General features: G+C 49.6%; 2 protein-coding genes across 11 annotated transcripts in view; one reads left to right on the forward strand and one right to left on the reverse strand.

The window, feature by feature from the left end:
* Atg13 (autophagy related 13) overlaps nt 1–2,465 on the forward strand; it is a 42,681-nt gene extending 40,216 nt beyond the window's left edge. For all 9 annotated transcript variants that reach the window (XM_074044723.1, XM_074044726.1, XM_074044724.1 and 6 more), the window contains one exon: nt 267–2,465. In XM_074044723.1, coding sequence (XP_073900824.1) covers nt 267–344 — 78 coding nt within the window. In that variant the 3' untranslated portion in view covers nt 345–2,465. The remainder of the gene's footprint in view (nt 1–266) is intronic.
* A 2,518-nt stretch (nt 2,466–4,983) lies between these two features.
* On the reverse strand, nt 4,984–24,767 carry Arhgap1 (Rho GTPase activating protein 1). Of its 2 annotated transcripts, XM_074044732.1 has the most exons (14): nt 24,613–24,767; nt 20,843–21,014; nt 20,582–20,677; nt 19,298–19,327; nt 13,700–13,787; nt 9,591–9,722; nt 8,894–8,980; nt 8,649–8,747; nt 8,159–8,266; nt 8,001–8,077; nt 7,737–7,814; nt 7,140–7,268; nt 6,815–6,918; nt 4,984–6,724 (listed from the first exon to the last, which is right to left on the reverse strand). In XM_074044732.1, exons 2-14 carry the CDS (start codon nt 20,973–20,975, stop codon nt 6,536–6,538), a joined length of 1,350 nt encoding a protein of 449 aa, XP_073900833.1. In that variant the 5' UTR covers nt 20,976–21,014; nt 24,613–24,767; the 3' UTR covers nt 4,984–6,535. The 2 variants fall into 2 exon arrangements, with proteins under 2 accessions (XP_073900833.1, XP_073900834.1); XM_074044733.1 differs by lacking the exon at nt 19,298–19,327.
* Nucleotides 24,768–24,797: the final 30 nt, after the last annotated feature.

Genomic DNA, 24,797 nt, shown 5'->3' on the forward strand with positions numbered 1-24,797 from the left:
TAATTTCTCCATTTTATCCCATTCTTGGCCTGCTCTACCCTTTCTGTCTCGTGGAGTGTGTGGTCCACTTTTGTCTCCCCAGGCTGTCGCGCAACCCCACAGCCACCACAAAACCCCAAAGATATGTCCCTTCCCCTGTCCCATTGCCCACCCATACAGCTTGCTAGGTGAGCTCTGTCTTGCTCTCTTCTTCAGCTCCGGGTGACTGGCTGGCTGCCTCTCACAAGGCTGCCTGAATAAGCTCCTCTTCTCTCCTCCCGGTGCAGGACTCATTACCAGAGAGGCTGGCTGTTCATGAGAAGAACGTCCGTGAATTTGATGCCTTTGTAGAAACTCTGCAGTAATTTCCTCAAGCACTAGCAGCATCCCTTTCTATGGTCCCAGGGGACAGAGAGCCTCCCACTCCTCCGCTGTTCCTGTCTCTCATGCTGCTCCTAGCTGAGTAGAGGGAAGGATGGTTCCCCATGGGGATCCAGAAGCCCTGCTCTTGAATCTCCTGGAGACTCCATGGTGGTGGTCAGGCCAAGTGACTGCCTTTGAGAGGACTCACCCTCTGGCCTTGGAGATGGAAGACTCATTGTAACAAAACTTCAGCAGGGCCATCTGCATTCCCACCCGTCATAAGTTGATTCACAAAAGGTGTCATGCAGTTCCTGCTGTGGCCAGCCTCCTCTCTCTGTCTGCCCTGTAGCTGGAACTGCATGTATGTTTTTACCATAAACCATTTGACATCCCAGCTGGTGGCCCAGAGGCTGGGGAAAGGCAGAAAGAGGAAGGAGAGCATTGGGAGGAAGAACGAGGGTCGTGTAGGCCCTCTGGGTGTCTCTTTTAGTTCCTAGGTCTTCTCTCAGTCTCTTCTCTTCTCTTGCCTGTGCTTTAGGCAGTAAGAGAGGCATGCTTACCCAAGATGACAAGAACCACAGGCTGTGCTGGCCCTTACCAGAGGTCTGAGCTGCCCTGGTGGCTGCCTTTGCTCAGTTCCTCAGCTCCATGTCGGGGAGAAGGGGGACTGAATCTTGTGTCTCTAGGATTCTATTATCAAGAGCCACAGTAAAGATTTTTCCCTTCTCCTCCCTCCTCCAGATTGCTGCTCCTTGGTTAGAGGACATGGTAAATATTTATTACTTTCAGAGAAATCAGATATTTTATAGGAGAAAATATGTTTGAGGTTAGATGTTTCACTTGGGGAAGGCGCAGGGCCTCTTCCTGGGACAGAGGCCTCCTGTGGAGGTTCCTCGGGATCTGGGCTACTGCTTGGATGGAGGCTCTTTCTTCCCGTTGCATAGAAAGTGGGATCCGAGAATGGGGCTGGTGAGGGCCAAGTGACCTCCAAGAACTGCATCTGAACTAACAGCAGGCTTTCCCCTGCACACCTACAGACTCATGGTAAGTGCATCACTTGCACACAGCTTCTGCAGTGTCTCCCTCTGGCAGCCCAGGAAGTCCTGGAGGTGCTTTAAATGCAGTGACCCCTCAGAGTTGCACACATGCAGTGTCCAAGAGGCATGGGTGTGTCCCTGCTACTGGAGTACTTGTTCTTAATCCTCGAGGCTGGACTCCTCCTTCTGCTTGGCCTTGGTCACCACCTCTCTTTAATACCAGGGTCTGTACATTGCCCTGGGTTTACAAGCTGGAATGATTTCCTATTGAGAAACCAAAGCGGGGCATGTGATCGACTTAACTCTTCAGGTATTTTGCTTGAGGAAGTCCAGTGCCTCACTACCTGTCCTCTCCCAGCCTGGCCTAGCAGAACCAGACTGCCTTGTGCTCCTGGCCCTCTCGGTACTCATTGGCAGCAGCTGTTTTTCAGTGGAGTAGGTTTAACTCTCAGTTGCATGTTAGTGAACTGCACGTGACCCTGTTCCCACTACCAGGCTGATTTCTGAGGGCTGGAGTGGGCTTTGGAGGGGAGCCCTGCCCCTGTACATGGTTCTGCTACCAGAGAAGTGTTCCCAGACGTGGTGGCCAACTGGCCATCTTGTCTTTGAGCCATGGCACATCCATGGCCTTTTGAACCAATCAGGTTTGCCCCCAGGGCCATTGCTGAGGAGGAAGAGCCCTGGTAAATTGATGTCCCCATCCTGGCCACTGCCTTCCCTCCCAGCCCCTGCAGGGAAAGGCCTGCTATTGTCTGAGGTCGTCTTTGACTCCCTATTCATAGCTTCTGGGCAGTAGCCTTTCTCCAGGATTCCTCCCTGTGAAAAGGCCAGGGAGGCTGAGCCCTGACTGAGCTGAGCCAGGGAGAAAGAGCAGGGCAGCCATCCAGGCAGCCCTTGGCCCTGCATGATGGAAAGGATGAGCCCTAGACTGACCCTCACAGTATCCCCAGGCAGAGGCTGGGACCAGTCAACTGCCTCCAGGTGGCAAAGGCTCTCTTCCTCATCTAGTGTACTTTGGAAATAACTGAGCTATACTTTGAAATGTATTCAAAAGATTTCCAATAAAATTTTTTCTGTACTTTACAACTTCCTGTCCCACAAGTTGTCTGGATACCTAACCCACCCCTTCCCACCTCTAGGCAGGTCTGGGTCACCATCAGGCTCTCTGAAAAGGGGAGGATGGGACCTTGTGAAGCTCAGAAAGTCCTTGGGGCTTGACCACAGGGTGCTGGCAGTGCTGGGTTAGTCAGGAAGCTTCCTAGGGCCTCATTTGCCTTGTATTATTCCCATGACAGTGGAGTGGTGCATTTTAATATTCAAAGAAAATGTTTATCACAAGTACACCTGCAGTAAAATCTCCATGAGAGGTAGACCACTGTCATCAGCTCTTTATTCTTCCTTACACAACACACTTTGCCTGTAGGAGATGGTCCTGGCTGGGAGGGAAGGAAAAGTGGTAGATGCTGCCATTTTCCAGCAGAAGACAGGAGGGTGCGGTTACTGTTAGTAAGAGGGTTGTGGCTGAGTGAACCTGATGGAAGGGAAGGAAGTGAGGGAAGTAGCAGGAAGTTAAGCGCCTGTGCAAGTTTATTTTGCTGCCCTAATCTGATAAATGACCCCAGTAAGGGTGCTGAACTCTTAGGGGAGCTGGGAAGAGAAGGGCCCTGCAGGGACCAGGCCTGTCTGACCCCAGGGGCTCTGCCTGCAGGCCTCCTAACCCTGGCAAAGCTAGCACGGGTTCCTAGTTTTACGCCTTTAGTGGTGGCATGGGAGGGGATCCAGTGTGCCAAAGGCAGAAATCGTTCTAGATGCAAAAGAGACTAACTGTCCACCTCCCTTCTTGTTGAATGAAGTCAGTCAGACCGCAGAACAAAAACGGGACCCTCAATGCATGCATGATGGCTCACACCTGTAATACTATTTTGGGAGGCTGAGATTGGGAGTATCAAGGTATGAAGTCAGCCCAGGCAAATAGTTCACAAGACCCCCATCTCCAAAATAACCAGAGCAAAATGGACTAGAGGTGTGGCTCAAGTGGCGCATGCTTTGCAAGTGTGAAACCCTGAGTTCAAACCCCTGTCCCACCAAACAACAAAAAGACCCTCAGATTATAAATTCAGCCCAAACCTCAGCCCACTCTTGCCAGAAAGGTTTTGTGCACTCTTGCAGTTAGTACATTAACTACATATGACACTGATCCTAAACCTGACTGCAGCAAGGGCATTTGCCCAACCTGTGGGTCAGAAATGTTGGACCATTCCTGCTGACCACCCCTTGAGTTGGGATTGACAGAAGCAAAATGCTCAGCTGTGCCATGACCAGCAGTGGTGTCCTACTCCTGTGAAACATCTCTGCACTCCACCCCGGAGACACTGCCGCTAAAGCTTTGGGAAATTGGTCCTCGAAGACCTCAGCATAGGCTCTGCCAGTAGCCCAGCCCAAGTAAACAGCTCTTTCTCTCTCCTCCTCCCTTCCTGTTTCCCTGGCCACAGCCTTGATGCTCCAGTTGCCCCCCTTAGGACTGCACAGAGCTAGTAAGAGGAGGCTACCCGTGTTATGCATTAAGGTTCCGAGATGACAGCCATAGTTGTGCAGTGGGACTCCTTGGAGCTCAGGGCCGGTGTTCATCACCATCTTATCACTGCCTGATTGTGCTCTGGCTGGGCTGGCCCAGCCCAAGCAGGCAAGGAAGTGGAAAAAGCAGGCCCAGATGAGGCTACCATGGCCATCTGATTGCAATAGGCAGTCACACAGAAGACACCTGAAACTTGGCTTTGACAGCTGTGCCAAGTGAATTTTTGGCCCCTACACTCCCGGTGACAAACTGTTAAAAAAAAAAAAATCCCATGGTAGAATCTGGTAAGATTTACCATCCTTCTTTGTTGTTTTTCATTGCTCGGGTTGGACGCCAGGGCCTTGTACATGGTAAGCAGGTGCTCTACTACTGAGCTAACGACTCAGCCCAAAATTTACCATCTTAACCTTTAAAGCAAAGCAAATCTGCTTGAAAGAGGAAGGGAAAACCTGATCTTTCATAGCCTCTACCTGGTAGGTGGCTGGTGGAAAGTTTCACCTCCTAAGCCAAGGGCAGGGTGAGGAGAAAAGTAAGGGCAGAGGTGTGGCTCAAATGGTAGAGTCCCTGCCCTGAGTTCAAACCCTAATACTGCCAAAGGAAAAGGATACAGGGGTTCCAAACCAGCTGTCACTTCACTCATGGTCCTGGTTACCACTGTGTTAGGTACCGCAGACAGTATTTTTGGTCCTCAGAGGAACCACATTCTGATGAGATGGTCTCAGAAAGTGAGGCCAGTACTATGTCACTGTTAGAGGTGGGAACTGATGGAACCATGAGCCAAACCCTAGTGTGACTCCCAAGCCATCCTATGTTCACCACAGTCCACTCTAGTTTTCTCCCTTGCTGGCTTTAGAAAAATCTAAGTTCCCTTCAAGCTTCCAGTACCTTCCAGGTGAGAGCACAAGGGCTCTTGGTCCTAGATACAACACATGCAGATCTGACCAGCTGGAATGCTGCAGGTACAAAAAAAAAGTGACAGGCCTAGAAGATGGCCTTTGACCTGCTCACAAGTGATGGACTGGAGGACAGTTTTCCATCTCCATTTTTATTGAAATACAAAAAGTGCAAATGGTGAAATCCATGATTGGTGCCAAGGAAGTCATACGTGTGAATGTGAACACTTGATTCACAGTACAAGTGCCCCCAGGTTCAGACCAACAGATCAGGGGACAGGAGAAAGACAAGATATATTCAAAAGGCACCCCAGTAATTGGGACTGTGAGAAACACTTTATATACAAAAGAGGGGGTGGGGTGCAGAAGCAGTGGCCCAGGGAAGGCCAGGCTAGCAACACAGAGACTGACAACCAGTAGCAGCTCCAGACTCCTGGAGGCCTGGGGGCCGGCTCAGTGAGAATCCCCACACTACAGGCTCTGGAGTCGGTTTGCCTGGCCACAACTGTGGTGGCAGGGTCACTAAGTACGTACCTGCAACCAGGGGAAAAGGCTGCAGGGAGAGAAACTCAGGGTTCATCAGGAAAAAGTGGAATGAGGGAGATCAACTATCACTGGGGTCCAGGTTTTCTGAAAGATAATAGATTCCTGGGGCCCCATACTCTCTCTCAGGAAGGTTGCTAGAACTTGCCCAGCAGGGGCTGATCTAGCAAAATCTCTGCCCCTCCTATGGGCCTTCTAGGCTTCTACCCCTTCAAGAATCCCCAGGCTAGAGGCACTGAATCACCTCTGGCCAGAGCAAGGACCAGAGTGACTCCACAACAGACACATCCACAAGAGCCTGTGGCTGAGGACCTGTACGTGTGAGAGAATACAGGTAAAGGCATGGAGAGTAAAGACTGCTCACCACATGCCCACCTGACGCTAGAGCTCTCCCTAGGAGGGAAGGGGCCTATTGCAATGGCTGCTGGGATTCTGAGTCCTGTCATCCAAGCTGCTGGTCTTGGAGAACTAGGGGGATAGGACATGTTGAGGCAGTAAGTACCACTTGGCAAAGGCGGACCCAGTAGGCAGAAATAGGACAGTGACTCCAGCCTTGTCATTCCTTAGCTGCGGAACTACCCAAGTTGAGCCATTAGTAGGCAGGACAGGATCAGGGTACTTACATCCAGGCAACACTTGGTGGACTCCTAAAAAAGCAGAGCAACTGACCCAGAAAGGGAGGCACCTCAGCTCGGCCAGGCCAAGCCAAGGACCTCAGCTGTCCATTCCCTACCAATCAGGAAGGAGAGGACCAGCCCCAGCTACCAGCCCAGCCAGCAGTGATTTTGTGGTCCACAGCTGCCAGGAAAACAGAGGCAGGAAAAAGCAGGAAACGGATTACTGGGGCTCAGTCCTTCTCCATGTTGAAGAGCCAAACCCAGCTCTGGAGAGCCCAGCAGAAACCAGGCATCCGGAGAGGCAGTGAGAAGTAGAAGGCGAAGAAAATGTCTCATGGTAACAGCGAGGCCGCCAGGGCCTGTGAGTTGGAATGAACTGAAGGAAGGAGTTGCTCCCTGGTTGACTGGCTCCAGCATCCATCTCCAGGGACTTCACAGCCCTTTCTGGAGCCCAGGGCTCCTGCAAGCCTGACACCAGGAGCAAGAGTCCAAGCGGGGACTGCCAGAGCAGGTGGGTGGGGGCTGGGCTCAGGGCCCCTTGGCCTCAGTGCTGGGGAACAACTCCCCTTGGTGATCCAGGAGGAACTTGGTGAAAGTGTTGATGGGGTTGATGGCCTTGAGGGTAATGGCAGCATCCTTGGCCCACAGCAAGTTAGGGCCGAAGACCACAGCCAGGTTAGTGTTTGTCATCTTGTTCTGCTCACAGTGGGCAGAAATCTGTGGAGGGAACGGTGGGGGAGCTGTAGGCTCTCCTCCCGCCCTCCCTTCACCCCCGGGTTAGCAGTAGAGGCGGGGATGAGATCTCACCTGCACCAGGAAGGCAGTCAGAAAACGAAGCACCTGGTAGTTCTCCTCTGGCAGTGTCCGGAGGACCTGCTGTGTCGCCTCCACTCTCTGGCTCTCATCAATGTCTATGAGGAGTAGGGCCCAGGTTACAGGGATACTAGGCTGACTCAGGACACCCTGACCCAAAGCCAGTGCGGAGACCTAACCAGACCTCCTTAGAGATGCCTAGGCCCACAAGCTTCCAGGGCAGTGTGGGTGGGTGAACAGACAGCAAACACACCCACCCCAAGTTCAGTCCCAGGCCTGGCAGAAGATGTGGCTGGGGAGGGAAGAGAGGAGAACTCACTGAGGAAGCCCACAACATGAAGGTAGAGGTCAAAGGTTAGCAAGGGCTCAGGAAGCTCCCGAAGAAAGGTCTTGAGGATGACCGCTGGCAGGTGCAGCTCATTGTACTGGTCAAAGTCCACTGGTAGGCCTGGGTGGGCAGAGGCAGTAGGGAGAGAGCTAGGCCCAGCCCAGGCCAGCAATCCATTGGAAGCCAGGCAGGTCCCACTCCACTGAGTCACTGCATGAGCCCCCTCTTTCCAGGGGACCTCTTACACCTGACTCCCCTCTTCCTCTGCAGCAGGGGATGCTGGGTGGAGTGGACCCTTTGCATACATTACATTGACTCCTCACCTCTGAATGAGCCTGAACCCAGGGCCTCAGGGCCTATAGATGAGGCAGCAAGCTTGGGATAGCCAAACAGAAGTGGGACCATGTAGTGACACCAAAAGTCACAAAAACCTCTGACAGGAAGAGAAGCTGGCACATTGTTAACAAGGTAGGAGAAGGGAGACAAGCACCTCCCCCCAACAATTATACTATGCACCCCTCCTCTCTCTCTTGCATGCACTCACGTGCACACACACACACACAGGGCCTGTACCCCCCCCCCACTCACCCATGTTGTATTTCTGCTGCACTTCCCGTACGACTTGGGTGTTGGCTGATCTCCGAAAAATGCCCTCAGTGGTAAGAGCTGGGGAACAGTGAGCCTCAGAGCGCTGGCCAGTAGTGGTTTCCCAACCCACTCTGCCCACTCTGTCTCATGGCTCCAATGGGGGCAGACCTACCCCACCCCTGCCCAGAGCTCAAGGGCAGCTGAGGCAGGTAGGCTTTGGAAATCAGTGGTCCCACAGCTGCTGACCAGGGCCCTGGCACTCACCGTGGGCCTGGAGGTAGGCAACAGTTTCCCTGAGCACAATTGGAATGGGATCCTGCTCTGGGTTCTTCTCTTGGAGACTACGGAAACAGGGATGACAAGCTGGGTGTAAGGCCTGGCCTAGCTCCAGAGCCCTGGCCGTCCACCCTTTGCATACTCACTGCTGCAATGAGACACCAAACTGCTGGTTGGGCAGGGGAGGCCGTGGTGGCATGGGCTTAGGGGCTGTTGCAGGGCTCTTCTGTGTGGATTTGAGGAAGTCATCGTACCTAGGGGAGCAGATGGGATGAGAATCAGGCCCTCTGGCTCTGTGTGTGTAGTTTTGAAGGTCAACTTTATTAGGCCTTTACTATGCAGTTTTACATGTGAGGTTCATTTAATCCTCAGAACAACCCTACCTCATGTGACACACAAGGAAGCACACACTTTAAGAGATCCAGTCACAGATTGTAAGTGACAGAAATGGGGGTTTGGTTTTGCTATGACTGACACTATTTGCCATCTGAATCATGACACTGGCTTTCTCCCATTACTCTGGGCTCTGCTGACTTCCCTCCCCTGGCCAGCTTCTCCTGCCCCCAGACATAACATGCATACACATATTGTGGGCACGCACAGTCCCTGCCCACCAGCAACCCTTCCCCGCCTCACTTGAGCACTTGGCGAGGGATTCCCAACTGCTCCAGCTTCACATGTTCACTCAGCTCACTCAAGTAATTCACATAGAAGATCTTCCGTCCAAACTTGAAGCTGTCAATGGAAGGCCTGGGTCAGGGTGGGCCTCCAGGTAGGCTGTAGCTCTCCCCTCAGCCCACCCAGTTCAGACAGAGGCTTTGCCTCAAACTGGTAGCCTGGGCGCATGCTCAGAGACCACCTGCCTCCTGGGGCCTGCTCACCTAATGAGGGGCTTGAAGAGGATGAGCAGGGTTTTGATGAACATGGTTGGGTGCACGATGTACAGGGCTTTGATGTTCTTCTTGTACCTGTGGGTCAGACAGGGAGTGGGTAGGGCAGGAGACACAGGGCTGGTTCATTCTGTTTGCTTTTTAAGACGGGGTCTTCCTATGTAGGCTTTTGCTTTAGTTATTTTTCCGATAGGGTCCTGAGTTTTTGCCCTGGCTATCTTCAGACAGATTCTCCTACCTATTCCTCCCTCATAGCTTGGGATCACAGTTCTGCACCACCACACCCACTTATTGGTTGAGATAAGGTCTTGCTAACTTTTTTTTGCACAGGCTGGTCTTGAATCATGATTCTCTGATCTCTGACTCTCGAGTAGCTGGGATTAAAGGAGTGAGCTACCATGCCCAACCAGGGCTGCTCCTTAGCAAACAAGCTAAGTCTGATTTGACTACTCGAAGTGCCATTGTTGCCCCACTTGATGGACTGGGAAACAAAAGGCTCAGCAAGGTTCAATAACATAAAGGTCACAGAGGAGTGTAGATTCTTTGTGTTCACCCAGATGGGAACCCTGCCTCCTGCTAGCATGGAATAAGCTCCTGCCTAAGTGGAGGGCAGCCTGAAGCCTACAAAGGTGCTAGCCCAAAGCTACCTGTTCCAGGTCCAGGAACCCACCCCCATGCACCAACCCACTTTCGGTCAAACTCCCGGTAAGCATCCCGCAGCCAGCTGAGAGAAGGCTTGTTGTCACTGGTGAGGCCATGGTGCAGGTAGAGCAGTGTGTAGTCACTCTCCACATACTGGTCCAGTGTGTGCTTCAGGTACCTTCAAGAGAAAAGCCCAGGGCTGGGGACATAGCTCAATGATGAGGTTCTTGCCTAGCATGCATCAGGCCCTGGGTTCCATCCCCAGCACCATGAAGAAAATGAAAGAAAAGCCCTGCTCAGACCTGTCCTGTGCACAAGTATGGCCCGTTAAGACAGATGCCGGTGCTCTGGGTCTCCTGCTTGCATGTACTCCGTTCCCCATGAGCCCTCCCCAGTGTCCATTCTGGCAGTAAAATCAGTCACCAGAAGGTAGCATCTGGGCTAGGCAAAGGAAAAACAGTAACAGCTCTCATTGTGGGCACTGGCTAGAAGTCAGGAGACCTGGACTCTAAGCTGGGACCTTTCACCTACCTGCAGTAAAAAGGGCAAAGCATTTTCCCCCCAGGATCACCTGAGTCAGTAATAAGGACAGTCACTGCTTTCAACATAGGGTTTAGTATCTGCCAAGGGCTTCTGATACATTATCTCATTTCCTCAAAACATCTGATGCTGATGTTTTCCCCATCTTAACAAATGAGGCAATGAGCAGAGGTCCATGTCTGTCCAAGGTGACACAGCTTGTAGTACAGCCAACTCTACCACAGCATTCTAGACCTTGGGACAGCTCTGCCTTTACATGCAAACTGTGCTACAAACTGTAAAACACTGTGCCCAGGAGAGGCAAGGGTGGTCAACTGCTCTAATAATTAGGCTTTTAGTGGAACAAAGAGCCACATCTCAGGTTCCCTATTCTTACAAGAGGGTATCTACAATACAGGCGACACTGAGCACCCTGAGACATAAGGAAGGAACAAAAGAGAATGCAGGAAAGGATGGGAGTTCCAGCCACACCCTCTTGCTCCAGCAGGAGCAGCTCCGAACTGGGCAGGCCAAATGCTATAGACATCCAAGAGATGAGAGGAGAGAAAATGCCTGGAAGTGCCAAATCCATGACCTAACCTAGAGAGAAAACTAAAGACTGGTCCCTGGGTACTAGACTGGGTTGGGCAAGCACAGGCAGGCAGCAGACTTGGCTAATGAGAGATTATGGATTCTAATCACTCCTAGCTACAATTGGTTACCCATTATCTACAGTGAGCACTTTGTAACAACCAGAGAGCTGTCACAGAAATGATGGCATTTTGCTACAATGAATATAACAAAGATTGTAGTCAAAAACAGACACTCTCATCTACTGATAGATGTTCTGGTCTTTTGGAGGGCAATAAAGTGATATTTATTAGAAGATATAAAATGTTCAGCCTCTTTGATCTTGTAAAAATGTATCCAGGAATTTTTACTAAGAAAACAGAGAGGAACAAAAACATTTTTGTAGGAAGCTATTTGTTCATTCCAGACTTTTATGATAAAAACAACAACAACAACAACAAAAAACACTGAGCAGCAAGCAAACTGTCCAACGTCAGGGAATTGGTTAAAGTCATGGGACACCTATAAACAGGATATCTCACAAGATGTTTCTGTAGACAAGACGCATCTGTAAAGTCAGATGTTAGAACAGTGGTTACCCTCTGAGGAGACTGGAAGAGTAAAGGGCAGTCTGTGGGTGTGGCTGAGATCAGGTTTGGTTTGGGGTTTTTTTGTTTTTGTTTTTGTTTTTGGATTTTGAGACAGAGTCTTGCTATGTAGCCCAGGTGGGCCTTGAACTTGTAATTTTCCTGCATCTGCCTCCCAATGGCTGGGATTACAGAAGCACACCACTATGCCCTGTTAGTTATATGCCTATAGTCCCAGCTACTCAGGAGGCTGGGCAAGATAACTGCTTGAGCCCAGGAGTTTGAGACCAGCCTGGACAACATAGCAGAACCCTGTTTAAAAAACAAAAACAAAAACAAAACAAAATTATGAAACATATTTACAACTTGTTCACTTTTCTATATATATGTTATATGTCAATAAAATGCTTTTTAAAGGATGTCTTGGAGGAATTTTTTATTTTATTTTATTTTGTGGCAATAGGGTTGACAGGTGCTCCATCTGCTCTACCACTTGAGCCACTCCACCAGCCTTTTTTTGTGATGGGTTTTTTCAAGATAGGGTCTCCTGAACAATTTGTCAGGGTCTGGCTTCAAACTGTGATCCTCCTGATCTTAACCTCCTGAGTAGCTAGGATTATAGACACCTGGCTCAAATTTTTAATTTTTAAGACATAAAACTAATTACAGTTCCAAATATGTTATAAAAAAAACAGGAAGTGAATATAACCAACTATTAAGACTATTTTTTATAGTAGTCTATTTTTTTTCATCATAGCTCTTACATTTTTCTTACCTTTCAAAATTATAATACTTCTAAAATGTATACAATGGCATTTCATGTATATTGTCTTACTGCCAACAACCCTGTGAGGTGGGCACAATTACTATTAATTTTCTTTTTTGGGTGGGACTGGGTTTGAACTCAGGGCTTCATGCTTGCAAAGTAAGCACTCCTACCACGTGAGCCACACCTCCAGTCCATTTTGCTTGGGTTATTTTGGAGATGGAAGTCTCTCAAACTATTTACCCAGCTTGGCCTTGAACCACAGTCTTCCCTATCTCAGCCTCCCAGTAGCTAGGATTACTACCAAACCTAGGATTACTAGGTTTCGGTACCCAGGGCCAAAAGTACTAGGCAGACACTTAACCACTGAACTACACCTCCAGTCCCAAGCACAATTATTTTTATAGGGTTCAGAAAAGACTTGCCCCAAAGCATATAGCTAGTTAAGAGGCAGAGCCAAAGTTTAATTGGTCTTTTCTTCAGGCATTTTCCATTTCAACCCCTCAGATCTGGGTGGGGAACTAGGAAAGCCAAATCTGAGGTAATCTGACTAAAAACAGGAAGACTAATTCAAGGTGGAAGCGCCGCCCTGCTCTCAGTAGGGATTGTGACCAGACTCTGTGTCTGTGTGTTTGCAGTGACAGGACAGAGAGCTCACAGCAGTGGGCATCCTGAGCCTGAAGGAAACCCCAGAATGGCTGCAGCTTTCCTTAGCAACAGTCTCCTGAAAGTTAGGTGCTTTCCTAGCCCCACAGTCTGACTTCCTTCCTCTGTAGCTATTATCTGGCCAGTCACCTGGCACACCAGACAAGGTAGGAAAGCTAAAGAAGAGGGCCTGTGACTCAGCCACCCTCAGGCTGAGCTGTGGCCTGTTCCTGGCTAGGCCATGTGGCAGGTCTGGACAAGACTCTGCCTACCTCATGTGAGGAGTCACAGGAGGAGAGGTCAGGAGGCCAGAGATATGTTGCCCTAAGCCCCAGCCTTGGATTACATGGAGCTAGCTGAGACTCCAGACTCAGACCTAGCAGCCTGTCCCCACCAAGTACCCTGTACACATGCACAAACACTCAGGACCTCAAAGAGCTGCTGTGAGCTGTGCAGAAATTTTCAATTTCAGGGAGTGTGTTAAACTGTGCAGGAAAGATGTGCAAGATGGTGGCTCCGAGAAAACTCCAAGAAAACTGTTGGGCTTCCATGGACAATCCCACCCCCAGGGTGATGGCACGCTGATCCCTACTGTGGGTCCAGAGCTGGCTCAATAGTGAATGGTTTCCAGAAGATGGTCTGCCACATGTCCAGCCTATAGATGTCTATACTACATCCATATGGCAAAGAGAATCCACACAGGTACAGAAATCTTTAGCACCAAATTTGACCTAAAATAACACTAATTATGAATAATTCTAATTGTTTCTATAAATGAGAAACAATCATCACATGAGAAATACCATTTAGGATCATTTGGATGGCATTTTACTTTTCAAGTCACTTCACGTGTAGAATTTCACGTGCTACTTGTTTCCCCCTTGAAATGTGAGCAAATGAGTGTCAAGGGCGCTTGCCAAATCCACACAGGATCTTCCAGGACCAGAGACCAGGTCTGACTTCCAGCCCTCTGCTCTCTCCCAAATGTAAAACAGCACCCTTACCAGAAGGGGGGAAAGGAGGCAGTAAAGCAAGTGGCTCCAGCCACTTCCCCATGGGTACACTCACCCCAGGAGCTTGCTGTGGTCCAGCTGGTGGCTAGGGGGCATTCGACAAGCACTGAACACAATGATCTTCCGCCCATACTTGTCATCTCCTAGGTGTGGAGAAAGATGGAGCACAATGGGTCAAATAGGAGCTCAAAGAATGAGGGTGGGGCCAGCCCGGGGATCTGTGCCAGCGAGTACAGGGGACCAAGAGTCCCATGCATTGGGAATACTGTGTAAGAAGGACTAGCTGCTTTCAGGGCCACCAAAACGCACAATAAAGTAACATGACTTTTTAGACTCATGCTGGAAACAACCCAAATGCCCATCAATGAATGACTGGATAAAGAAAACGTGGATTATCAATGCTATGGAACTCTGCCTGGTCACAAAAAGGAATGGAGTACTGACGAATGCCACAAATGGGTGAACCCTGGAAACATGCCAAGTGAAAGCAGCCACACCCCAAAGAATGCTTACCTACTATAAGTCCACTTACATGAGCTATCTAGAAGTGAATCCATAAAGAGAGAAAGCAAAGTGTGGTTTCCAGGAGTTGGGATGAGGGGCTTAACAGGTACAGAGTTGATATGGCCATGGGTAGTGAAAGTGTGGAATAGCATCAGAAGTGACAGCTTACGGAGTTGTCAATGTGCTAAATACCACTGCATTGTGCACATGAAAGTGACTGACTTTGTTTTGTAAACTTTATCTCAATTTAAAAAGACCTTCACATTCACCAAAGCATCTATTATCTTGCCAACCAGTTCTGCTACATTTACGCACCCTGTATGAGCAGGAGCAGCTGGAAAAATCTCTTGAAGCTACCTTCTCAGCAAGTCTGAGGCCACAGAGGATATCGTGTGGTCACTTAATAGTCCTGTCTCACTTCTGCCCACTGACAACACTTTCTATTTTATTACTAGAATGACTGAGCACACTCGACCAGACTTACCTCTGGACACCTATAAAAATCATCTTTCCCATTAAGGATATTTTAAAGAACACACAATTCAGAGGAGTGTGTAAAGCTGTGGCAAAATGCTCACCATGGCATCAGCACTCAGAGATGTTTGCCCCTGACCAGCTGGCTCTGTCATGAAGTCAGGAAGCTCTTGAGACACATATTGTTGCCCCAACTGACAGCGTGGATGGGGGCTTCCAGGAAAACAAAGCGGACAAGGACTGCTCCCCACTCTTCTATGTCCCAGGGACCTTCCTTTCACCCCTACAGAGATACCAAGCTGCAATTAAGTAACCCTTCAGCCTTAGAGGCAAATAAAAGACCACCTATATTTCTCCCTGAAATGCAGGGAGAGTCTGTCCCTCCACTCTATCACAGGACTACTAGTAGGCGCTCACTCTGGCTGAGTATCTTCCCTGCTTACAAGTCATGATCCTGACCGTCCTTTGTGATCCATGATGAAACCTGGGAGTCAGTACTTTTACAGAGAGTTCCCAAGGCTCTCACCCTTTTCCCTAGGGCTAAGGCATGGCTCACTAGAGGAAGGAGGCTTCTGGAATGTGGCCAAGGTGGCCCTGTGCCTGCAGGCTACATGGCCTGGAGTTTTGACCTGATTTAGAACCTCACTCCTAGCAGTCTGACTACCTTGTCCAGCTCTTCCAGTTTCCACCCAAAGCACTGCATGGCTCTGTTGACCCTGAAAGGTCCTGGTCAGGGTCCTCCAAGAATTTCCTGGGTCAGTGTCTGAGGCCCAGCACACCAAGCCCAGAAAACAGGCTCTGTCCTTCCCACTAACTTGCCTAATGTCTAGCTCTGGAAGATTACAAACACCTACCTGCCCTAACTGTCCTGGAACACCTTTCCTCCTGAGTCCTACCCTAGATACTCTCTGTTGACCTGATACTGTAAATGTTTCTTAAAACAGCTCACGAGGCAATCAGGGCTCAACCCCACCTCTTTCTAGGCCTACACCATGCACATTTCTAACTCAGAAGCCCACAGGCTGGGTTGGGACTCTGCTATTTCTCATACCACACAGGCCTTTCTCAAGACAGTTCTGCTCCCTTCCTCTATCCAAACTTCTATGAACCCAGGAGACTCAACCAAGGCATGATCACCTCCCCTTCCTCCCCCAGACAGGTAAGGTGGCCCTTTTCATGGCCTCCAGCAGGAACCGTCATCTACCCCCGCCATGACACTTTGGCTCTTCTGTGTAATTGTTAATGCTCCATCTTCTACTGTCTCATGAGAGGCTTGTAGACTAACACATCCAGTCTGTCTTTGAATCTCTAGTACTGGTCCTACAGATAACAGGTATTACGTAAGTGTCGGTAGCTGGGTACAGTGGCATGCGGCTGATCATTTGAGCCCACAAGTTCAAGAATAGATAACCTAATAAGACCTTATTTCAAATAATAAATGTTGGTAGCTTGCACAATCACAGGTCACAATTATATGGTGCATAGTTCCATTTGTGGGGTTTTTGTTTTGTTTTGTTTTGTTTTTTGTTTTTGCAGTACTGGGGTTTGATCTTACACTTGCTAGGCAAGGGCTCTACCACCTGAGCCACTCTACTAGCCTGCTTTTTATGTTGAGTAGTTTTGAGATAGGGTCTCAAGAACTAATTCCCATGGCTGGCCTCGAACCATCATCCTCCTGAGTAGCTAGGATTACAGATATGACCTACCATGCCCAACTTGTGAGTTTGTTCTTGATGCTTAGGTTACAAATAAGACTTTTAGTGAGTTTCCCAAAGCCTGGGGCAGAATTCCAAATTTCACCAGACTGATAAGCAGAGAAACCTTTCCATGCCAGTGTGAAGAGGAAGAAGGTCTACTTTATACAAATATAAATACACACACACACACAGAGTTATTTTTAGTTAGCCCAGTCTGTTCTAGAACTCACAATCTTCCTGCTTCAGCTTCCTGAGTACTGAGGTTCCAGGCCTGTGCCACCAAGCCTGGTTCAGGTGCTCCTGCTGTCTTCCATGCCCTAGTCTAGACCCTGATGTGCTAGGTCCCTTCTAGGCCAGCTGAAGGTTGTCTCTGGGGCTGCTGTGAACCTATTCCAATTTGCTTCTCTGGCTCTGACAGGAAGGAAGAACAGACTGGCAGGGAGCAAGGACACAGGGTTGCCTGGAAGCCTAGCCACACAATCTGGAGTTTTGGAAATCCCTGGAACTCCCACCAGGAGTGTAGAAAGAGGGGACTGCATCATCTGCCTACTCCCATCTAAGCAGAGGAAATGCCTAGAACGCAGGAAGGAATTCTAGGAAGAGTGTGGGGGCTCTGAGAAGATACTTTCTACTGGACACTGGTGGCTCACACTTGTAAATCAATGTGTGAGGTCTCATCTCCAAAGTAACCAGAGCCAAATGGATTAGAGGTGTGGCTCAAGTGGTAGACTGCCTGCTTTGCAATTGTGAAGCCCTGAGTTCAAACCCCAGTCCCAGCCAGCCGCCAGTAGCTCACGTGTATAATCCTAGCTACTCAGGAGGCAGAGATCAGAATTGTGATTAGAGGCCAGGCTGGGCAAATAGTGTGCGAGTCCCAATCTCAAAAAAACCCTTCACAAAAATGGGCTGGTGGAGTGCCTCAAGGTGTAGGCCCTAAGTTCAAACCCTAGTACTACAAAACAAAACAAAACAAAAAAACCCAGTACCACAAAAAAAAAATTTTTTTTCCATCCTCTACCCAGCAGTATGGCAGCCCTCATTGGCTGGCAGAGTTAAGGACTCAGCAAGGCAGGTCTGTGAGCTCTCATAGCTTTGGAATGTAAAAAGTCAAAAAGAGGTTAATGCAACAGCTGGGGTGAAGTCAGGAGCCTGTGGTTCTACTTTTCAGCTGGCCATAGCACTTTGGAAATGGGCAGCTATGGGCTCTCAACCAGGGCTCCACCAATGGGCTTGGCAGATCCACCATCTCCATGATGTTATACTCAAAAAAATATTACAAGTATATGCACACTTTTTCTAGAGAGACTCACATCCTGGGAACACCTTTCATGGTCTCAAAGAAGCCTGTGACCAGTTTTAAAAACAACTATACTTCACTAGACTATAATTTTTTTTCAGTGTTGGGAATTAAACCTAGGGATTCAAACAGGCTAGGGCAAGTGCTAGATTGTAAACTTCTTGAGGGAAGGAATGTGGGGTTTTCCTCAACGAGTCCTCAATGCTGGCTATAAGCCTTGTCCTAAACGTCTACAATATTATTCTAGGAATGTATACTGCATGAAGCCAGAATGGGACTAGGGGCCACTGGGGAGCATTGAGGGGCTGGATAGGAAGCCCCTACCCAGCAACTCCTAGATAGCAAGGAATAAGGGTATGGGCACCCCTTTCCTCCCACTCCCTTAAGGGGAGTTTCATCACCCATGTCTTTGGGTGGCCTGGAATCCAGAAGCAGGCAGGGTAGCGGTTGTAGCGAGAAGCACATGCGGCCAGGCACCAGTGGCTCACGTCTGTAATCCCAGCTACTAAGGAGGCAGCCCTGGGCAAATAGTTCACAAGACCCTACCTTGAAAAAACCCATCACAAAACAGGGCTGCAGAAGTGGATCAAGGCCTAGCAAGCGTGAGGCCCTAAGTTCAAACCCCAGTGCCACCAAAAAAAAAAAAAAGAAAAAGCACACGTGAAGAGGCCCAGAACTCCCCTATCTGCTCTCAGAAAGAAGCAGATTCTGCCCTTGAGACTTAAGGGAGAGATGGGGCTGGCAACTGTGAGTTTCCAGTGCTGGGGAGAGGGTTCCATGAGGAGGGTGCAGCACGACAAGTTGTCTGCGAGCAAGGCCTCTGCATTCCCCAGTCAGGGCCTCTCCTAGGGTGGACTGTGTGCTAATCAGCTACAGGACAGCTCCTTCAGCCAGTATTCTGGGCAATGCCAGTCCAACCGGAGCCTGTCCACAACTTGCAGATCAGGCCAAGGACATGGAAGGTGGAACTGGGCCTGACACAGCCAGTGATGTGCTGGCCCAAACATTTGTTAAATTGTTAAACTGTCAGGAATTTTGCAAGCCCACTGACATCATACTAGCTTGAAACTAGCTGTGCAGAAACAGTAAATGATACAAATGATGGCTTTTTTCCTTTTTTCCAGAGAGCCCACTGCTAAACATTTACCAGTACATCACTAGAAAGAACCCCCTTGGACTGAGTTAAATTAGACCAAGAAGCATGATGGCCACTGCTAACAGGGACAACACAGGCTGCAGAGGAGTTGGAGGACACAGCCCATTGTCTCTTCTACATGGGCTTTTTTTCCCATTTCTAACCCTGGGGATGTTACCATGGGCTCATCAAAAAAGCCTTACTCTGGTGGTGCCAACCTGGACTCCTTGCATCAATCAGCAAGGCATACATACCACCAAGGGGCCCCAAGGCCAGAGTGCAGGCCTGGCCTACTATGGACAAGGCCCCTCCCTCTCATGGAGCTCCTACCCTTTGGGCTCTGGGTGTGTCCACACACAGCCTCCACCCTGTCATCCCTCCCATAAACTCTGCTATTTCCGGCTCCCAGGCTGCGCCAGCATCCAGCTCCCGAGTGGGACTGCAATTAAGCTGGCCCCACTGGCCTCCACCAAGAGCCCTTCCTGATTCACAGCAGAGACTGCAGCCCAGAGAGTCCAAGCACAGACAACCAGGACTGACACCTACCTGGCTGGGCCCCCTCAGGCTCATCACACCCTGGGGAAACAGAAACAAGCTGCAGAGCTGCTTTCTGGGAGACCCACAAGACAAGGAGGAGCAGCCTGTCTTGTGACTTGACCACATAGGTCAGAAGGATGTCAGGATAGACTCCATGTCACACATTCCCACACCCCACTCAGGTTCACAGGGTGACTCTCCTGTGAACAGGACCAGGCCAGGAAGAAACTCTCAGACTTGCCTCTGTAGGAGTGACAGAGGCCAGAGCCAAGGCCCCAGACCAGACCAGGGAAAGCAGCAGAACACAGATGCCACAGAAACACCTTCGACGTTAGGAGTAATGCTTTCAACAGCCTGCCCCTCTCTGAGCCAAACATCCAGAAGAATGGAGCTCCCTGATGGTTTCCCACGACAGGTGCTTCAAGGACGTGGCTTCTTCCAGGGCCCTCTCAGCCAGCACGTTAGGTCCTAGGGCCCACATTCTACCAGGCTCTCTGTGCCTCAGAGTAGAACCAGGCTAACTCCTTGCCTCTAGTTGCCTGGCCTCATGATTGGCTCTTCTAGTGGTGGGACTCTGGGTCACTAGCCAGCTCATCCATGGCTGTTCCAAGACTCTTCTGGGTCATACCTTATAAATAGCAGGGAGGGAGCTCCAGAAGCAGAGACCCAAAGGAGGGCTCTGCACTTGTTCTCAGCAGGGCAGAACATCTGCCAGGAGTTTGATGCTCCAAGGATCCTGACTTCTGGAAGAAGGCTCTGCCTATTCCAGACTTCCTTGGAGGAAGGGTTTCCCAGAAGGGACTGAAACACCCCTCTCTCCAGTAACTGATGGAGTAGAAAAGCTGACATTGGGATGAGGGAAGAAAGGGGAAGGGAGTGCAGGGAGAGACAAGGCCACTTACTCAGGGTGAACTATGTCCTGTCTGTGGCGAGGCCCTGACATACACGCATTTCTGTAATTCTCTCAGTGACCCAATGAGAGAGAAAGAGCTTGGAGGGCCAAGCTGGAGATCAAACTCAGTAAGGCCACTAGACCACACTGCCTCTCACATACTATCTATAAATAGAGACCACAGGCCATAGGTCAGAAAGTGGTAGGTGACTCTGTCAAGTGGCCATCACGATCAAGTCTGCTTTTAAGAAAAAGCACATGTGCTCAGGAGCTGCAAGGCCTGAGTCAGACCTAGGGCAGGCACACATGCCCCAGTCCCTTTCTTTATGGCGTGAAGGGTGGTTTCTGTAAGCCAGGAGTACAGAGCATGAGGAAAAAAGCACATGGCTGGGGGAGCTCACCTGCCACCTCCACAATCTGGTGCCGGGCGATGTCGTAGTAAGGGTCATCCCACTTCAGATGTGTGACAGGCTCTGGGGAACTGCTTTTAGAGTCATCTGCGGAACACAGCAAAGTCAGGGGTCCCCTGAGGGATGACATGGTGCTTTCCTAAGACTTACCCTCTTTGGCCCTTCCCAGCGAGTCTTGTGTTCCTGTTCCCCTGGGGTCCCTTCAGCAGGAAGGAAAGGTGTCTGGGGCTGCCTGAGACATGACATACCCACCTGACTTGGGAAAGTCTGGCATTTCATCTGAGGGCCAGTTCTTCTCATCGATAGAGGCCAGCTTCAGCTGGTTCAGGGCCTGGCTGGTATCATCGAGGGTCAAGTCATCCTGCAGTTCCGAGAGTGGATCCATGGCCAAGTCTGTCCCCCACAGCAGAGACTGAAGCAAAACCTGGGAGAGGAGGGAGGGAAGTAGTCAGTGGTCCCGCATTCATCTTCTGTAACATTTACCACCAGCCCTCCTGACCCCACTCTTCCCTCTCCTGGCTCCCTTATTTCTGTTCCTCAACACCTCTCATCCTGCCAAGAGCTCATGGAGCATGTTGCCAGAAAGGCAGCTGGAGCAGGGGATGGCACAGTTTGGCACCTCCCTTCAGGTCCTTGGTTGGGCAGGAAGAGCCTGCCACCGAACTGGCCCAGTCATGCAGTCCCAGCTGCAAAGGGCAGAGGTCCATGTCCCTCTCCTTACAGGTCCTTGAAGTTACAGAGATGAATGTTACAAAATCTAAGGAATCTAAGGGTCTCCACATGCCATGCCTAAAAATGGCTGGCTGTGGCCATGGCTATTCCATTCCTCTGCCTCTGACCTGAGGAAGAGGAGGTGGCCAGAGACAAGAGGGTCAAAGAAAAAAGGCCATGGCTGAAGGGCCCAGCTGGGTTTGTCCCAGGACAGAAACTAGCAACATGGGTAGAATCTGCCTTCCATTCTCAGAACACAATCTGCAGGCTCTCCAGGCCCCTCTTAATCTGTGAAGACTCCAAACACTAGTTTCAAGGTAAGAAGGACAACAGATTGCTCTAGGATTGGAAGGCTCAGATGGGAAAAGGGGCTGCTTGTGACATATAGAGTGTTGAAGTGAGGAGGTGAAGGACAGAACAGCAGGCAGGGTGGAGAAGAGCCAGCACTGAAACCAGACTTCCCCAGGTCTAGGACCTGGTCATGGGAGTGGCACCTTCTGCCCTCAGCCCTACAGGAAGCATCTTCCTTTCTCACCACAAGCTCACCACATGGGTGAGGGAGGTTTCAATTCAACTCATTTGTCCAACCCCAGAGAAAAGCCTGTCGTAAGCCTACTGCATTCCTGGAGCCAAAAAAATGACATATATGGTCAGAGAATCAGCAGGGCGGATAAGGAAAGCAGACAGGACCCGAGGGTGGGTAGGAAAGAGTGGGGAAGAGCTGACATCTGAGGCAACCTGACAACCTCATGCACACATCACAGCGGAGGACTCTGGATGGTGAACTGGCTCCCTGGGTCTAGCAATAATCGCCCTGTTACCAGGGCAACCACACTGAGTCAGCGGGAAAAGCTATTTCACGCTCCCAAGCCAAAACCAAGCAACCAAACAGTCCCAAACCCTCTTCTGTGTCTCTCTCTTTTCCTGTGCCCTGACCTTATCCACTACCCTATTCACTGCTTTTGCTTACCACCAAAACATAGGTCCCTTCCCAAGAACACAAAGAATGATCCTGTCATATCTGGTAATGCATTTTCCTCTGTGAGCACTCTTATGTCCCCACCTGAAGCCCCACTCCTATTTCTCTTCAACCCTCAGCCCTCCATTGCAGGCAATCTTCAGTCTTGGGAAGACTGAAGCCACCTCCTCACCCCCCTACACTCCCCTCCCATCTATGTGGTCCTCTGTCATTCAACCAGGAGGCTGGAGGTTGGCTCCCTGACAAGGGCTCCTAGCTGACTAAGGGACAGAATTCAGCTCAAAGCAACCTCCTCCATACCTAAGCCTTCTCTCCATACTTCTGTCTGTCACTACCCAGGCACCAGGGGCTCCTTCAGCCCTGTTCACAGCTACCCCAGAGAAATCTTTCTGCACACAGTAGGTGCTTAATGAGATGAAAAAAGCATGGGATCAGGTATATAGAGAACTGGGTTACAATCCTGTCTAAGTCAATGAGTTGCAACCATCCTGGCAAACCTTTTCCTCTCTGGGCCTAAATGGCCTCATCTGTAGAAGCAACAGCTCCTTCAGAAATATGACTCTCAACAATGTTCAGAAACCTTTGTGTGAAAGTAACCAGGATTAAGTAGCAGCTAGGAGCTGAGCTATGTGTGAGGGAAGAAGAACACCATTTAAAAGGGAGCTGAAGTTGAACTCCACCTCTTTTCCAGTAATTCCTCCTCTAGTCTGTCAGTTCTTCCAGACCTGATGTCCTTCAATCCCCACATACCTCTTCCATCATAACTACTCACAGTGGTGCCCACCTCCCTGCCATACTGGTCTCTCTCACCCTCCTCCAACACACAGCTGTTGCCTTCTCTGAGCCAGGAAGTTTAGCTCCCTTTCAGCAGGGGGGTGAGGAAAGCCAAGTCAGGGAAATTCTAAGCTAAAGTGGAAATGAAGCATCCTGGCTGCCTAAGATACCAACAGCAAGTCAGGCTCACTCTGCAAAATACTTGCTACTCTGACATTAACTTTTCCTTTTCAGCAGGCAAAACCATCTACCTTTACAAAAATCCTTGAGAATCATTTGAGGCAGAGGTTTTTACCTTTTAGAAAATAGTGAACTTCTCTGAAATTCTGATATTTGTGGGCTTTTTCTCTAAGAAAAATCAGCAGGTGTATGAAATCTTATAAGCAATTTTAAGGGGTTTGCAAGCCCTTTGAAACCACGGATGAAGAACCTATTCAGAGGCTGGAGGTGTGGCTCAAATGGTAGAGGGTCTGCCTAGCAAGCCTCAGGTGCTGAGTTCAAACTCCAGTACCAAAAAAAAAAAACCTAATCAATAGCTAAAGATACAGCTCAGTGGTAGCTCACTTTGCCTACATGTACTAGCCCCTAGGTTCCATTACCAGCACTGCAAAGAACAAAAAACAATCTATTCAGAACATTGTCAAGCACATAGTAGATGCTCAGTAATTAACTGACTAGTTGAATGAGTTGCTGAGTATAGAAAGAAACCAATGTTTGTACAGGGCCTATATAGCACCATGAGCTGGGCACAAACAAATTCACATTACAGGTCACCATATACTGCTAAGCCCACTTTACAGTTTGAGGAAAGTGCAGAGCAGGAAAAAAAAAAAAAAAGCAAATTGCTAAAGGTCAAACAACCCACAGACACAGGATTTTAATTCATGCCTACCTGTCTGAGGTGGTCTCTTGGTGAAAGTCAATTTCCTAAGTGACTGTCTTAGGGTATGACTCACAGGGCTCAAAGAGGTCCCTCAAAAGGGCAACCAAAGCCTATCCCCTCTCTTTGCACAAAACAGAAAAAGCAACTTGAAGTCGTTGGAATCACAACTCCTTGTAGTGGCTCCAGAATTACAAAAACACAAATCCCACATTACAATAACAAAACTCTAAATTAAAATCATATTTGCATAGAGCTTTAAAAAAGATTCGATATAATTATCTCATTTTACAAATTAAGAAAGTGACATGTAAGAGGAGCCTACTAAGTGGCAGCGCCGAACATTTCCCCCAAATTTCTCGTTCTTAGTGCTTGGCCAGATCGTTATCAGGGAGACTTCTCCCTCCCACGGGCTTGCTCATGATAGAGATCTGTCTGGGCCTCTTCCCTGGTGGGGCAGGAAGAAGTTAACGAAAGGGACAGTATTCTTACTGCATACGCCAAAGTGGGGTGGAATCCCCGCAGTGGAAAAACCAGCCCTCCCCCTGCCCCAAGTCAAATTCCATTCCCGCACTCTCTCTTTAGATCCATTTACATCCTCCCCATCCCTTCGGATAACCAGGCCAGCTCCTTCCCTTCCCCCACCCCGCCCGGGAGATCCCGCGCCCTGCAGCTCACCGCGTCCTGCAGCTCACCGCGTCCGGGCAATGCTCCCTCTCTGCCACGCCTGTCAAAGCTCGGCAAACATCCGGCTCCACCGTGAAATGGGAACCGCCTCCTCCGGGTCTCCCTGCTCCCCAACCATTTCCGCCACACCTCCAATCTACTTCCGACTCGCTGCCCGGTCCAAACATGGCTTTTCC

Source organism: Castor canadensis, chromosome 1 (assembly GCF_047511655.1).
Source record: "Castor canadensis chromosome 1, mCasCan1.hap1v2, whole genome shotgun sequence".
Lineage (NCBI taxonomy): Eukaryota > Metazoa > Chordata > Mammalia > Rodentia > Castoridae > Castor > Castor canadensis.